Below are 13,515 nucleotides of genomic sequence, written 5' to 3'. Positions count from 1 at the left end.
CCTCATATGGCTGTCATGAAGATTAAATTAGGTAATATATGTAAAGTGCATAGAACAGTTCCTGGCACCTATTAGACACTTTATAACATATTATCATTAGTATTTAAATGAGCTGTCTGCTGTTTGTCATTATCTCAGTATATAATTACAGAAGCATTATTATATGCTTTAGTATTTATTAGGCTAGTGTCCCCTACCCCCTACTCTGATCATTATTCTTCTTAGTTAAAATGTTCTTGCTCATTTCTCCTACATTTACTGTCTAGATATTTGCTTCTCATCACGTAGTACTTAGTCTAGTGGCATTGGCATCACTGGGAGCTTGTTAGAATGCAGTCCCTGCCCCCACCTGAGACTTACTGGATTGGAATCTACATCCTAACAAGATCCCTAGGTGATTCCTATCTACGTTAATGTTTGAGAAGCTCTGGCACAGATGAGCAGTAGAATAATTTTGTCTGTCTCCTCCCACAAATAAATCTTGGTGAAATATTGATTGATTAAAATTGAAATTATTTAAAATAATTGTTGTTGGGAAAATTGACAGCCTTAAATATTTTATCTTCCAGCCCAGGAACATGATGTATCTCTCCATTTAAGTCACCCACCACTTCAGTTTTCTTTAAATAAGCCTTACACATTTATTGACACTTTTATTGTTATTATGTTCTTTTTCCACTGTGTTTCATTTTTTAAAAATGGGAAGTCATTTAAAAATGCAGAAAATATAGTGATAGCAAACATGTGTCACACATATCCACCATCAGAAAGAATAATTATTAGCATAGTATCTTATTTCCTTTAGCTCCTGTTTTTCAATTATAAGAATTAAAACCTTAAAGTTGAAATTCCCTCCATTTTCCTTTCTGGTTCCATTTTCCTTGCTCCCCAGAGGCAGCCACCATCTTATATTTAGTGTGAAGATTGCAGACCATTTAATTATACATTTACTACATATATGAGCATCCATAAACAGTATATAGGATTGTTTTGTGTATTTGTAATTTTATGGAAACGATAGATGTTGTATATTATTCTTCAACTTATTTTATTGATCATTATGTTTTTTTGAGACCTGTCCTTAATCAATTCATAATGTAGATATCGTTCATTTATTTAGTTGTAAGAAAGCATCGAATCCATCCTATGGATATACCACTTTCTATACATCCTCTATGGAGAGATGTTTCAGTTTCCCAGTTATTTTGCTATTATAACCAATGCTAGAATAAGCATTCCTGTACCTGTCTTCTGTAGACACATGCAGAAGAGTCTGTTTAGGTATATATTTAGGAATTTCTCTACTAGAAATGCCCAATGCCTAGAAAAGTCACTGATCCATACATATTTATTGAATGGCTGAATCAATTAGACCAAAAAAAAAAAATTCCAGTAAACTGCTATTTATAGGAAACACACGCAAATCTTTGAGAAATTGGTATCTGTGTTGCATACTGATTCTCTTCTGACTCTTCTGTTTGTAGAGGACCATTTTGTTCTCTGAGATTTTGAATAGTACATGCTTTTAGTTTTAGTCTTTCTAATTCTCTTCTGATGGACTGCTCTACTTTTTTTTTTTTTTTTTTTTTGCGGTATGCGGGCCTCTCACTTTTGTGGCCTCTCCCGTTGTGCAGCACAGGCTCCGGATGTGCAGGCTCAGCAGCCATGGCTCACGGGCCTAGCAGCTCCACGGCATGTGGGATCTTCCCGGACTGGGGCACGAACCCGCGTCCCCTGCATCGGCAGGCGGACTCTCAACCACTGCGCCACCAGGGAAGCCCGGACTGCTCTACTTTTATACACGTCCTTGGTTTTGTGCTTCTCCTTTCATCGTTAAGTTACCCTGATTCTAAAAGTAAGACCAGTGTGTACATAGTATAATTTTGGAAAATCAATAAAGACACAAAGAAGAAAATAAAAAAGCCGCACAAATCCTGCTACTCACATATGCTGTTAAAATCTGAGCTCAATAGTGAATTCTCTTGAGGAGACAGCATAATAGAGGAAAGAAGATAGACTTTGGAGGCAGACCTGATTTTCTACCCCAAATCTGCCACTTACTAGCTGTGTGAGTTTGAGCAGGTGTTATTTAGTCTGAGCTTTGGTTTCCTTATCTGCAAAATGAGAATAATAATACCTGTCAGGTAAGGTGTCTGGGAAGATTTGTAAGGTGTTTGGTAAATTGTAAGCACTCAGCAAATACTGCTTCTCTAATGCTTCTCTTCTTTAGATGCTTCTGGTTTTTTAGATTCCCTACCTTCTTATAGATTGTTCAAGATAGTAGAATCTGATTTTCTTCTATTCTCTTTTATTCTCTAGCCATAGGATGATCTGTTCTCTCTGAATCTTAAGGAAGTTTTAAAAGATTTAAAAATCATGTTCAATTGTGTCTAGTATTCCATGTCTTTACTGATACACACTACAAAATAACCCAATCACTCTGTCCCAAGGCTTCAAAGTAATGCCTGTTTATTATAGAAAATAAGGAAAACAGAGAAGTAAAAAGAATACTTAAAATTACACATTGTTCTAGTACACTGTTGAGATTTTGGCATATTTCTTTCTATTATGTATGTTTTAATCATGGATGTGGATCTGCTGTTCATGACATGTTTATGTTTTGAGAGGTGAAGATACCTATAAAATTTGACAGATTTTCTGTGCTTTAGAAGAAGTTCTTGGAAACTTCAGCGTTTAAGATCAGTACGCTCAGATTTTTGTTTCATTTGTGATAAGATGTAGTGTGATGAATGTGACTGCATTCTCATAGCAGTTCAGAAATGCCTCATAATTTTTGGTGGTCCTGACTTTGGTTTTGAGAATTGCTTAAGGTAAATCTACTTTTTCTGCACCTAAAAATATTTTGTGTCATTTGAGTCCTGGTCTTGTTTATTATTTTCAATGTATTTATTTTGAAATTTTAACAAATTTAACTTACACCTTTTAAATTTCAAACAGAGTTTTCTTTCTTTGATCCTAATGATACATCATGCCAGGAAATTCTCTTCGATCCCAAAACTTCTGTATCAGAATTATTTGCCATTTTAAGACAGTGGGTTCCTCAGGTCCAGCAAAATATTGACGTTATTGGAAATGAGGTAAGGAATTCTAACGTTGTTAAGTCTTGTATTGTTAGGATTGTTAATTGTATAGATTTTTTTCCCCCATCTGAATGGAAAGGTGGTGATAAAGGGGAAACCTTTTAAAGATGCTGATGCTTGTTCTTCATAGGTTTTCATGGAGCAGTGAGTTAGTACGTTCTTTCCATTATTCCCTCATGCTCCTCACGCCCTTGCATCTGGAGTTCTGACATCTGACTCTTGGTGGGAGCAGAGGGAGCCTTCTTCCTTTGTACAAGTTGATTTTGTAAATTTAAAAATATACTTTCATGAGGTGATTTGATTACTGTCACATTTATCTATACTTTGGGGTGGCTTGGTAAAGATCTAGGCTTAAATATAATTTTTAAAAATATTTGATTTTTTGAAAGAGGGATAAAAGAATAGTGCTGGGTTCCTTGACCAGCATACTGTCACGTTGTAAGAAGAGGGAGCTTATACTTTTTAAAATACCATTACTCCCATTAGAAAGGAAATTTGCTTGTCCTTTGAGAAGTTAAGGAACATATTGGGGTGCCAAATTACTTTGGAATACTCTTTAAGAATTTCCTTCCATCTGGTGACAAGTTCAGTTTTCATTTTTGTTGTAGGGTACAGACTTAAAATTTATGCTTAAGAGAAGCCAGTTCTGTCTACTCATTTTACTGAGAACTAATTTAATAAGATAGACTAACTTGGTTTCCCAGCATTGGTTTGAAATCAGTAGACTTTATGTTGTAATAATATCTTCCTTGGTTTCCTCAGATTCTTAAGAGAGGTTGCAACGTGAATGACAGAGATGGATTGACAGATATGACTCTTTTACATTATACTTGCAAATCTGGAGCTCATGGTATTGGTAAGTGTGTGGTGAATCTGTTAATGGCTTAAGACATCTGTATTTGTGCTTGTATAACTGTGTTTATGCCAACCAGAGTCCCTGGGAGGGCACCTGGCTGATGATAATAATATTCCCTGAATAGGCGAGGATTCAGTTAGGTCTTCCACACACCTTGTTGCCTTTCCTCCCTTTTCTCAAGGGAGTCTTTATAATCTCCTGGTACCTCCCAACTTTTCTGGAACAGGCTTCATACCAGCCTGTTTGCTAGGTGAGAGTAACTGGTAACACCTGGAGTTTATGGCAAGGTTTGACAATCCATGCTCTGTTTTCCAGGCAGTCCCAATCCTACAGACCTGGTCTTTAGGTCTGTCTAAGGTCTGTTCCTACATACATAACATATGTGCATAGTTTCCAAAATTGATATTCGCCTGTTCTTTACTATTTTTTACACCTGCCTCTTACTTAATTATATACTGTGAACATCTCTCCCTGTTTCAATAGTCTGATACAGTGCTTCTTAAACTTGATAGTGAAGGACTTTTTTTTTTTTTTCTCTAATCCATCATGGAGTGATACTTTTGTAAAATAAAATAAAAATGAGTTTGTAATAGAAAAATGAGATAAAGACAAAATACAAGCCCAAGTATTTTTCAAAAGCCTAAAATTATATTTTAGTTAATTTATTCAGAAGAAATGATTACATAGGGAAAAAGAAAAGAGTTATAAAAAGTATGAATTACAGTTTGGGACCGTCAGCGGTCCACAGAGTGCACTCTGTGTAGCCCTGGTTTTAATGGCTCTGTAGTATTGCATTATATGGATGTCTCATAATTTATTTAACCAGTATCTTATTATTGTACTTTTAGGTTGTTTCAAAATTTTATTCTTAATAAAAAGTGCTGTGATGAACATCTTTACAGCCAAGTGTTTTATCTGCCCTTGGGTTTGATTATTTTCCTGGAATAAATTCCTTGTTACATTTTTTGAGTTGTAAGTGTATATTCAGTACGCTGTTTGCATTGGCTTTTTAGATGAGGTAGTAGATGGCCATCCACTGGAATTTGTACTGAAGAAAAATAATTTAGAAAACCTTCTCTAGGTGATGTTGATACAGCTGTAAAGTTTGCAACTCAACTTATCGATCTGGGAGCAGATGTTAGTTTGCGGAGTCGCTGGACAAATATGAATGCTTTGCATTATGCTGCTTATTTTGATGTCCCTGAACTTATAAGAGTGATTTTGAAGACATCTAAACCAAAAGGCAAGTACTGTAAGATCTCCATTAGATGTTATTAATTGAATACTTTATTAGTGGCATAAAAATTATAATTCAAAGATACTTTTACTTCTAATCCATCTTGTTCCATGTGACCTCCAATCCCATTTTATTTTTCAGAAACAGTTTAACTTTTCTTTATTGAAGATTAGTTACTATCCTTTCACAGAAGACTTAGTACAAAGAGAAACAAAATAAAGTGTTCTCTGGCCTTTTATATCTCTTCAAGTCCCCCAGTATAACATGGATTTTATAAAGTGTAATTGAATCTATGTATACTTCTTTTGTCTTACTTGTGTAGCCAGAAATAGAGCAATAAAACCTTCAGAGCTAAACATTGAAATCATGAAGAATATTTATTTTAGGTGGCATTCAGTTCTGAAATTCTGTGATTCCATTAAGGGATAGATTTTCATTTTTTTTTTCTTCCTGTCTTAATGATGCTATCCTAAAATTGAACATCATAATATCTAAATCACAGTCCTGTATTTAGACATTCTCTCTGGGTCCTCTCAGGGGGTCAGTTTTCTTTTGAGAAAAAAATGAGGGCAAGTGCAGTAGTATTACTTTAAGTTAAAAGTTGTATGCAGTGTTTTCTCCATTTGTAGAAGACTTGTTTTAGAGATGGCATAGATAAATTTCCCAGAATGTCTGTTTCTAACCTCTGCTTTGTATAATTGTCCATCTCCTCTTTACCTTTTTACTTCTTCACTTTTTGAATGATGTTAGGAAGAAAGCCTCTCTTGATAGTACAGTGTCTTTAATAGCTCAGGAGAGTGTCCTGAGCATGTCTTAGTTTGTTTACAATAGTAGGTAGGGTGTGGGATGGTGGAGCTGTAGTTAGATTAAGGTCGGATTGGCAGAACCAGAGGTATATTAAACCCATATTCTAAAATCAGTCAAAATGGGATCCCCAAATCTGGAGTATTTGCTGTATAGCATCGTGATGATTTGTTGAAAGTTATTAAAATGTTTTTAGAATTGCAAGATTCCCATTCTTATTGTGAAGTCCAAATTCATTTGTTGAATAAAGTATTGTGAATGAATACAGTATGTAAGCATGATGCATATGTTTAATTACTCTTTAATTTATTCCTGTCTTGAGAATTCTCCATTGTTTTACCTACTATTTTTTTCCGTGAAGAGGCAGATAGTAAATATTTTAGGTTTTGTGGACCACATGGTCTCTGTTGCAACTACTTGATTCTGCAGTTGTGGTGTGAAAGTAGCCACAGAGACTATGTGGCTGTGTTCTAATAAAACTTTATTTACAAAAACAGATGGTAAGTTGATTTTGGCCATGGCCATAGTTTGCTAGTCCCTGACCTAAACCGTACTACATTATAGTTGTCATGGCAAATATGCAAGAGGTTTAATGAGAGAGTGTGTTAAGATAGTTACTTTTACAAATATGAATTATTGCCATTAATTGCTTTAAAATATAGTTTAGTTTGTGATGGTTGGAAAACCCATGCTAATATCAGTCCATTTGCTAGTGAAATTTTATTGTACTAAGAAAAGTATTAGTTAAGTAGGTTGTAATATGAAGAGTTTGTTCCATTGTGAGAATCGTCCTTTTAGCGGGTTGGTTTAAGTCTCATAAATAGCTAATACCCCTCCTCCCCCAAATAAACCCAGCCTGTCTCCTTTTACCTTATACTAGCTTAATTTGAAAATTTTGTTAATATGCTTGCGATGTCTAATTGCAGATGTGGATGCCACTTGCAGTGACTTTAATTTTGGAACAGCTCTGCATATTGCTGCATATAACCTGTGTGCAGGTACTGTGAAATGCTTATTGGAGCATGGAGCAAACCCTGCATTTAGGGTAAGAGGTTAAATTAAAAGTGAAAAATATTAAAAGAATAAAAACATCTAACATTATCTCCCAGGAAAGAGTTGAATCTGGATGTTGTTGTAGAACTCTTATATAGGTAAATAATTTATATTTTTGTGCTGCATGTAAAGAGTAATGGTGATAAACTTTTATCTCAAATAAATTTAAGGCATAGCAGTGAATTTCAGTCCTTTTATATTGATAAGCTCTATAAACCTTACTTGCATTCAGATAAGTAAAATACTCTTTAAAGTATCATCTTTGAGTTTAAAAATATCTTTCATTTAAGCTTTTGGTATATTTATAAAACCTTAGCTGTTAAATAAAAGCGCATATTTTAAAGTTATATTTCTGTATTAAATCATATTTTAAATTCTTTTGGAAAGAAGTTTTATTTCAGACAATTTAAAAAATGCATATTTAACAGTGCAGTAAACCTTTAAAATCGACTTAAAGGAGACATGTATTTTTTCAGGGTAATGTTATACATTTACAAAGTTAACACACAGGATTGAATTTCATAATCTTCAAATCATTTGGTATTTTGTTGTCTTCCCAAAAGTGGCTCTCAATGTTCTTTTCTGTTATATTGATAGCAGTGACTTGCTCTGGCAGGGATTCTTAATTGGGTCTGTGCCTTCTCTTGAAGGGGCAGGGGTGGGCAATGTTAGAAAAAGCCTCTTCCCTTCCTCTTTTCCTCGCTCCCTCTCTGCTTTCCTGTTTTCCCTTCCCTCCCTACTTCTTTGCCCCTTTTCTTTCTGTTTAACCCCGTTAATTATTTAATCAACCCCTTTCTTCCTCCTTCCCTCCCTCCTTCCTTCAGGTCCTCTTGTTTATTGGGCACTGGGAGAATACAACAACAAATACGTCTCTGTCCTCAAAGAGAATATTGTCTAGAGGGGAGGACAGACAAGAGAGCAGTCAGTTTTACTGTAGTGTGTCCTGGCAAAAGTGATGTTGAGTGCTTAAACGTAGTTAAGAATTAACCAGGTACAGGAGGAAGCTGAGAAAGGCATGTTAGGCAGAGAGAGTAGCGTGCACAAAGGCTAGGAGATGGTAATTCAGTTTGGCTGGAGTGTGAAGGTGATACGTGTTTGCTTTTGCTAGTACAACTGTTGACAAGACCCTATTAGTGGAGAGAATATTTTGAACCCAGTAAGATGCAGTGAAGTGTGTCATTGAGGTAAATTACCAATTCAGGCCTCAAAGAATTAATAGATTACCAAATTTTGGAGGTTAATACTTTAAAAAAAAAGCAGTCAATATGTGGGTCAGCAGTAGCCCTTGGATCAGACCCTGACAGCCACTACTTTAGAAGAAAATGGAATTCTATAGCTAATCATGAACAAGCCGCCTTTTGTTAACATGATATCATTGTTACTTTATTATTATTTAGTATTTTTTAAACAGAAGTTTTATTTTATATAGGAATTGATGGAACTGTGTGACTTACTCTAGAAAGGTGAGGACTTAAAAATCTGAAGTAAATATTCATTGTAAATATAGCTTATTTACAACTTATCATGACAGGTTTGTTGATTAAAAAAAGTTTTTTTCCCCTCTGTCTTTTTCTCAAGAGTACGATTAGCGCTATAGGTATTTTCATTACATTTTGTACTTTTTCTTTGAAAAAAAAAAATCGGGGATCAAAATAGTTCATCACTGTCCCAGAAATTTGATAATATGTCTTCCTACCATGTTTTTACTTAGGACGAAACTGACTTGAATTTTAAAATAAAAAATGTGAGGCACTTGCAAACTAAATGTGTTCTAAAAGCCTCATACTTTTATCCATATGGATCATTTGAAGATAATTATTAGAGGAGAAGGAAAGGGAAAAAGTTTTCTGAGCAAAAGAATCTTGGTTCATCTTACTAAGAAGAGATTACAGTCTGGAATCTTTCTGATGAAGCCTGAGTTTTTGGTTAGGGAACGTAGAAGAAAGAGAACTTGTTTGAGGGTAGGACAGCACAGAGCAGCAGAAGGGCTGAGAGTCCAGTGGGTGCTGGACATGGACTGCAGTGTCATCCCTGCAGTAATTATGGAGATGATGCTGAGCGAGTCATTCATCTCTCCTTGCCTAATTTTCCTAATTGGCAAACTGGAAATGGTAGTGATATCTTACTTGTTGGTGTCTTCTGCTACAGTCCAGACTCTTAACAGGTAAAAATTTTTATCTGTTTTATTCACAAGCTTTTTCTTGCTGTGATAACCAAATGAGATAATTTCTATGATAGGATTTTGCTTATATAAACACTGTGCAAATGTTAGTGGGCCCGTGACTGCCCATTTTTGCTTGCTGCAGGATAAATCCCAGCCCAGATTTTAGAAGTATTAAACCTATAGATTCTGTTCTTAAAATCTGAGTCACTCCATGAGTGGGCAGGATGGGTCGAGGTCACAGAGCCAAGGTGGCAGCTCTGGGGGAGGGGAGGGAGTCTCGGGTCTGGGGTTGGGAAGCCAGGCAGTCCTGTGGCTTCTGTCTCCAGCCTGTGCAGCCAGGCTCGCTTCCCACTGACTGCCTTCCTGCTCTTCCCTGAGCCTGGACCTCGGTCCCCACCAGCTGAGCTGCCCTGTGTTCCCTCACCTCCCTGGACCTCTGCGCCAGTGCCTCTCAGCAGCGAGGCCCTCCCTGACCCCTGTGTGTGAATAGCCATCTCTGTGCCCATGTTCCCTGTCCCCCTTAACCTGCTTTGTTCTCTCTGCCACTTTTTACCCTTCGATACACCATACGTTTTATGTGTGTGATTATGTTCTGCCTCTCACCAGGCTGTGTGCTTTCTGAGGGCGGGGCTTTTGTTTTCTTCACTGTGTGCCTTTAGCACTTAGAATGGTGTCTGGCAGGTGGTAGAAGTTTAGTAAATATTTTTGAATAAATAAATGATAGATGAATTTAACTTACTTTTTCCAAAAATACTTTTATATGACCGTGTAGAGCTCTGAGCAGATATGAACTGAAAAATTTCTCTTCTCTTTGTTTGTAGAATGACAAAGGACAGATCCCTGCTGACGTTGTCCCAGACCCGGTCGAAATGCCCTTAGAAATGGCCGATGCCGCGGCAACTGCTAAAGAAATCAAGCAGATGCTGCTCGATGCGGTGCCTCTGTCATGTGATCTCTCAAAGCCCTTGCTTCCAAGTTACGACCGTGTTACTAGCAAGGTGATGCTGACGTCACTTGGCCTGAAGCTGGGGGATCGTGTCGTAATTGCAAGACAGAAGGTATAGTCAGTAGCTGCAGTCTCTAAAGCGATGTCCAAGGTCATTATGTGGCCTGTGTGCCAAGGGTGCAGTGTGGTTTTGAGTTGTTTTTTTTTTTAAGTTCCATATGTAGGTAGAAGGATACTTAATGGAAAACTTGAAACTTAGATGCACGGTTACTATAAAGCATAATTTAAGAATATAAACTATTCACACTGAATAACGAAGACATCTTTATTTGAATGGGAGGAAAGTGGAGCGTAGTGGAGCTGCCGCGTGAATTTAGAGGCATCCAGCCTGCAGGTTTTCCCTTGCAGCTCCCCGCTCGCACCCCTCCTCAGTAGTGATTCTCCCTCAGCTACTACTGCACAGAAACGGAGCAAAGGTGACCCTCACTGTTCCTGGGTGTTTGGCTTCTTGATCCCACAAACAGGGAAATCTTAGATATGATTTCAACCTGGTAATGAAAATGTATGTGGGAAAGAGGACTCCCAGCTCCACCCGACTGAAGATTCTCTGGACACCTCTTTCTCCAGAGCCTCAGTTTCCAGGTGGCTTTCACTTGTTGCCCTTCTCTCTTTCTAAAAACCTCCTATGGGAGAGCTGTTTTTCTCTTTTTGGGGCCAATTGGGAGCTTGGTATGGAGAATGGGACAGGGAATTTGCGCTTGCGTGTGGAATTTCTAAAATAGCTATGGCTAAACATCTGGGTGGCTTTGTGGGGAGTGTTATGCACTTTTCTCAGAAAACACTGAAATTTGAACATTTGAGTTACTAAGAAAGTTGCTTCAAAAAGGAAGGTAAACTACAAACTATTACACTGAGAATGACATTTACCAACTTCCACAAGAATACATTCATGGACATTTGTTAGTTTTCCGTTGTCCTATCTGTGGAGCTAAAATACCAAGAAATTATGAACGCATAGCATTTTCTCCCCTTTGGATTAATATTCAGCTTCTTTAGTATTCCTGTCCTACGTCTGAGAATGGACTTTTAGAAGAGTTATTCTGTTTTATTTTACTACTTTTTATTTTGAGTAATTTAAAGCTATACAAAAGTAGAAACATATAACGAACATGCGTATATCAGTCGGCAGCGTTTACCTTTGTCACCTCAGAGCCAGTCTTGTTTCATTTATATTTACCCTCAGCCTATTGCTTGTCTTTTTATTCTCTTAGGACTGTCTTTCAAAGAGCAGGCGTTTTAAATTCTCATGAAGTTCATTTTATCAAAATTTTATTTCATGGATTGTGTGTTTAGAATATCTGAGAAATTTTCTACTGTGTTTTCTTCTAGATGTTTACAGTTTTAGGTTTTATATTTAGTTTTACATTTAATTCTGAGTTAATTTTTGGATAGAGTGCTAGGTATAGATAGGGTTTGTGTGTTTAGTTCTCTGTGTTTCTCTTTTTTTAAAAAATAAATTTATTTTATTTATTTATTTTTGGCTGCATTGGGTCTTCGTTGCTGTGCATGGGCTGTCTCTAATTGCGGCGAGCGGGGGGCGGTTGTGGAGCGAGCGGAAGGCCGTTGCGGTGCGCGGCCTTCTCATTGCAGTGGCTTCTCTTGTTGCGGAGCCCGGGCTCTGGGCGCGTGGGCTTCAGTAGTTGTGGCGGCACACAGGCTCAGTAGTTGTGGTTCGTGGGCTCTAGAGCGCAGGCTCAGTCGTTGTGGTGCACGGGCTTAGTTGCTCTGCAGCATGTGGGATCTTCCCGGACCAGGGCTTGAACCCGTGTCCCCTGCAATGGCGGGCGGATTCTCAACCACTGCGCCACCAGGGAAGTCTTGTATTGCTGTTTTGAATGGAATATTTTATAAATGTCAGGTCAAACTGGCTTATAGCTGGTTTCAGGTTTCAGTTTTTCTGTACCCTTACTGGCTTTCTGCCCTCTTGGCCTGTTGGTTATGGAGAGAGGTGTGTGGAAGTCTCACTGTGATTGTAGATTTGTCCATTTCTCTTTTTAGTTCTATTAGTTTCCACTTCATATGTCTTGGAGCTCAGTTGTTAGGTACATATAGATTTAGGATTCTTATGCCTTCTTGGTCCATTGACTCTTTTATCGTTATTTAATGTCTCTTTTTATCCCTGGTAATATTTTCCTTCTTCTGAAGTCTACTTTGAGAGAATTTTTTTTTTTTTTTTTTTTGCGGTACGCGGGCCTCTCACTGTTGTGGCCTCTCCCATGGCGGAGCACAGGCTCCGGACGCGCAGGCTCAGCGGCCATGGCTCACGGGCCCAGCCGCTCCACGACATGTGGGATCTTCCCAGACCGGGGCATGAACCCGTGTCCCCTGCACTGGCAGGCGGACTCTCAACCACTGCGCCACCAGGGAAGCCCTGAGAGAATGTTTTTGAAAGACTTCCATGATAAAGTTGCAAGAGTGGGAAACTTAGAATTACTGGTAGTACTCAAAAGTTACTCTGATTTATGTTTTCTTTAGGTTGGAACATTAAGATTTTGTGGAACAACTGAATTTGCAAGTGGGCAGTGGGCTGGCATTGAGTTGGATGAACCAGAAGGAAAAAACAATGGAAGTGTTGGGAAAGTCCAGTACTTTAAATGTGCCCCCAAATATGGTAAGTTAGATACTATCTAATTTAATGAGAATTAATTTAAAATAATAAAATTTTACTCTTTTATTATTTTTAAATAAAACTTTCTCCCCGGTTACTTATGTAATAAATGAAGTGACTGCCCTTTTCTTACTGTGAGCAATATTGTGCTTGGGAGAGGGTGTCTTACTAGGAGGGCACCTAGCTCTGGAGACCTTCCTAAATCCTGCTCATGGTGGTGTCATGACTGAAGGAGGGATTTTATTCTTTATTACCAAGGACATACAGAGCTCTAGAGGTTGAAAAACTTGAAAAATTGAAAAGCAAGTGAGGCCACTTTATTACTGTGCTCCTGAGCTGGGATGATTCTTTTGCAGACAAATGTTTGCTTTATTTTATATTCTCTGTTTCTCTCGTATACACACACACACACACACCTTGACACATTGATTTCAGTTTGCTTTTATCACTTACTATGTTGTGAATATTTTTCCTTGTTGTGAAGTACTTTCCCAGAACATTAATTTCCCTGGTTGCGCAGTATTTCATCTTATAGCTCGACAGGGAAGGCAATATATGGTACAGTGTTGAAGAGTATGGACTTTGGAGCCCGACTGCTTGGTTGTGAATCAGCTGCTCTACCTACCAGCTGTGGGACCTTCTTTCTCTTCTTGTGCCTCAGTTTTCTTCTGTAAAATGAGGATAGC

The 13,515-nt window shown here is 37.8% G+C and overlaps 1 protein-coding gene across 7 annotated transcripts in view; it reads left to right on the top strand.

The window, feature by feature from the left end:
• The window catches only part of CLIP4 (CAP-Gly domain containing linker protein family member 4), a 75,957-nt gene that overhangs the window by 23,555 nt on the left and 38,887 nt on the right, over window positions 1–13,515 (top strand). For all 7 annotated transcript variants that reach the window (XM_027113482.1, XM_027113479.1, XM_027113481.1 and 4 more), the window contains exons 3-8: window positions 2,959–3,098; window positions 3,864–3,957; window positions 5,039–5,200; window positions 6,925–7,043; window positions 10,037–10,273; window positions 12,697–12,832. In XM_027113482.1, the coding sequence (XP_026969283.1) occupies window positions 2,959–3,098; window positions 3,864–3,957; window positions 5,039–5,200; window positions 6,925–7,043; window positions 10,037–10,273; window positions 12,697–12,832 (888 nt within the window). The remainder of the gene's footprint in view (window positions 1–2,958; window positions 3,099–3,863; window positions 3,958–5,038; window positions 5,201–6,924; window positions 7,044–10,036; window positions 10,274–12,696; window positions 12,833–13,515) is intronic.

Source organism: Aethalodelphis obliquidens, unplaced genomic scaffold (genome assembly GCF_003676395.1).
Source record: "Aethalodelphis obliquidens isolate GAN/ISIS:26980383/991018 unplaced genomic scaffold, ASM367639v1 scaffold12, whole genome shotgun sequence".
Taxonomy (NCBI): Eukaryota; Metazoa; Chordata; class Mammalia; order Artiodactyla; family Delphinidae; genus Aethalodelphis; species Aethalodelphis obliquidens.
This window is presented reverse-complemented; position numbering and strand designations above follow the sequence as displayed.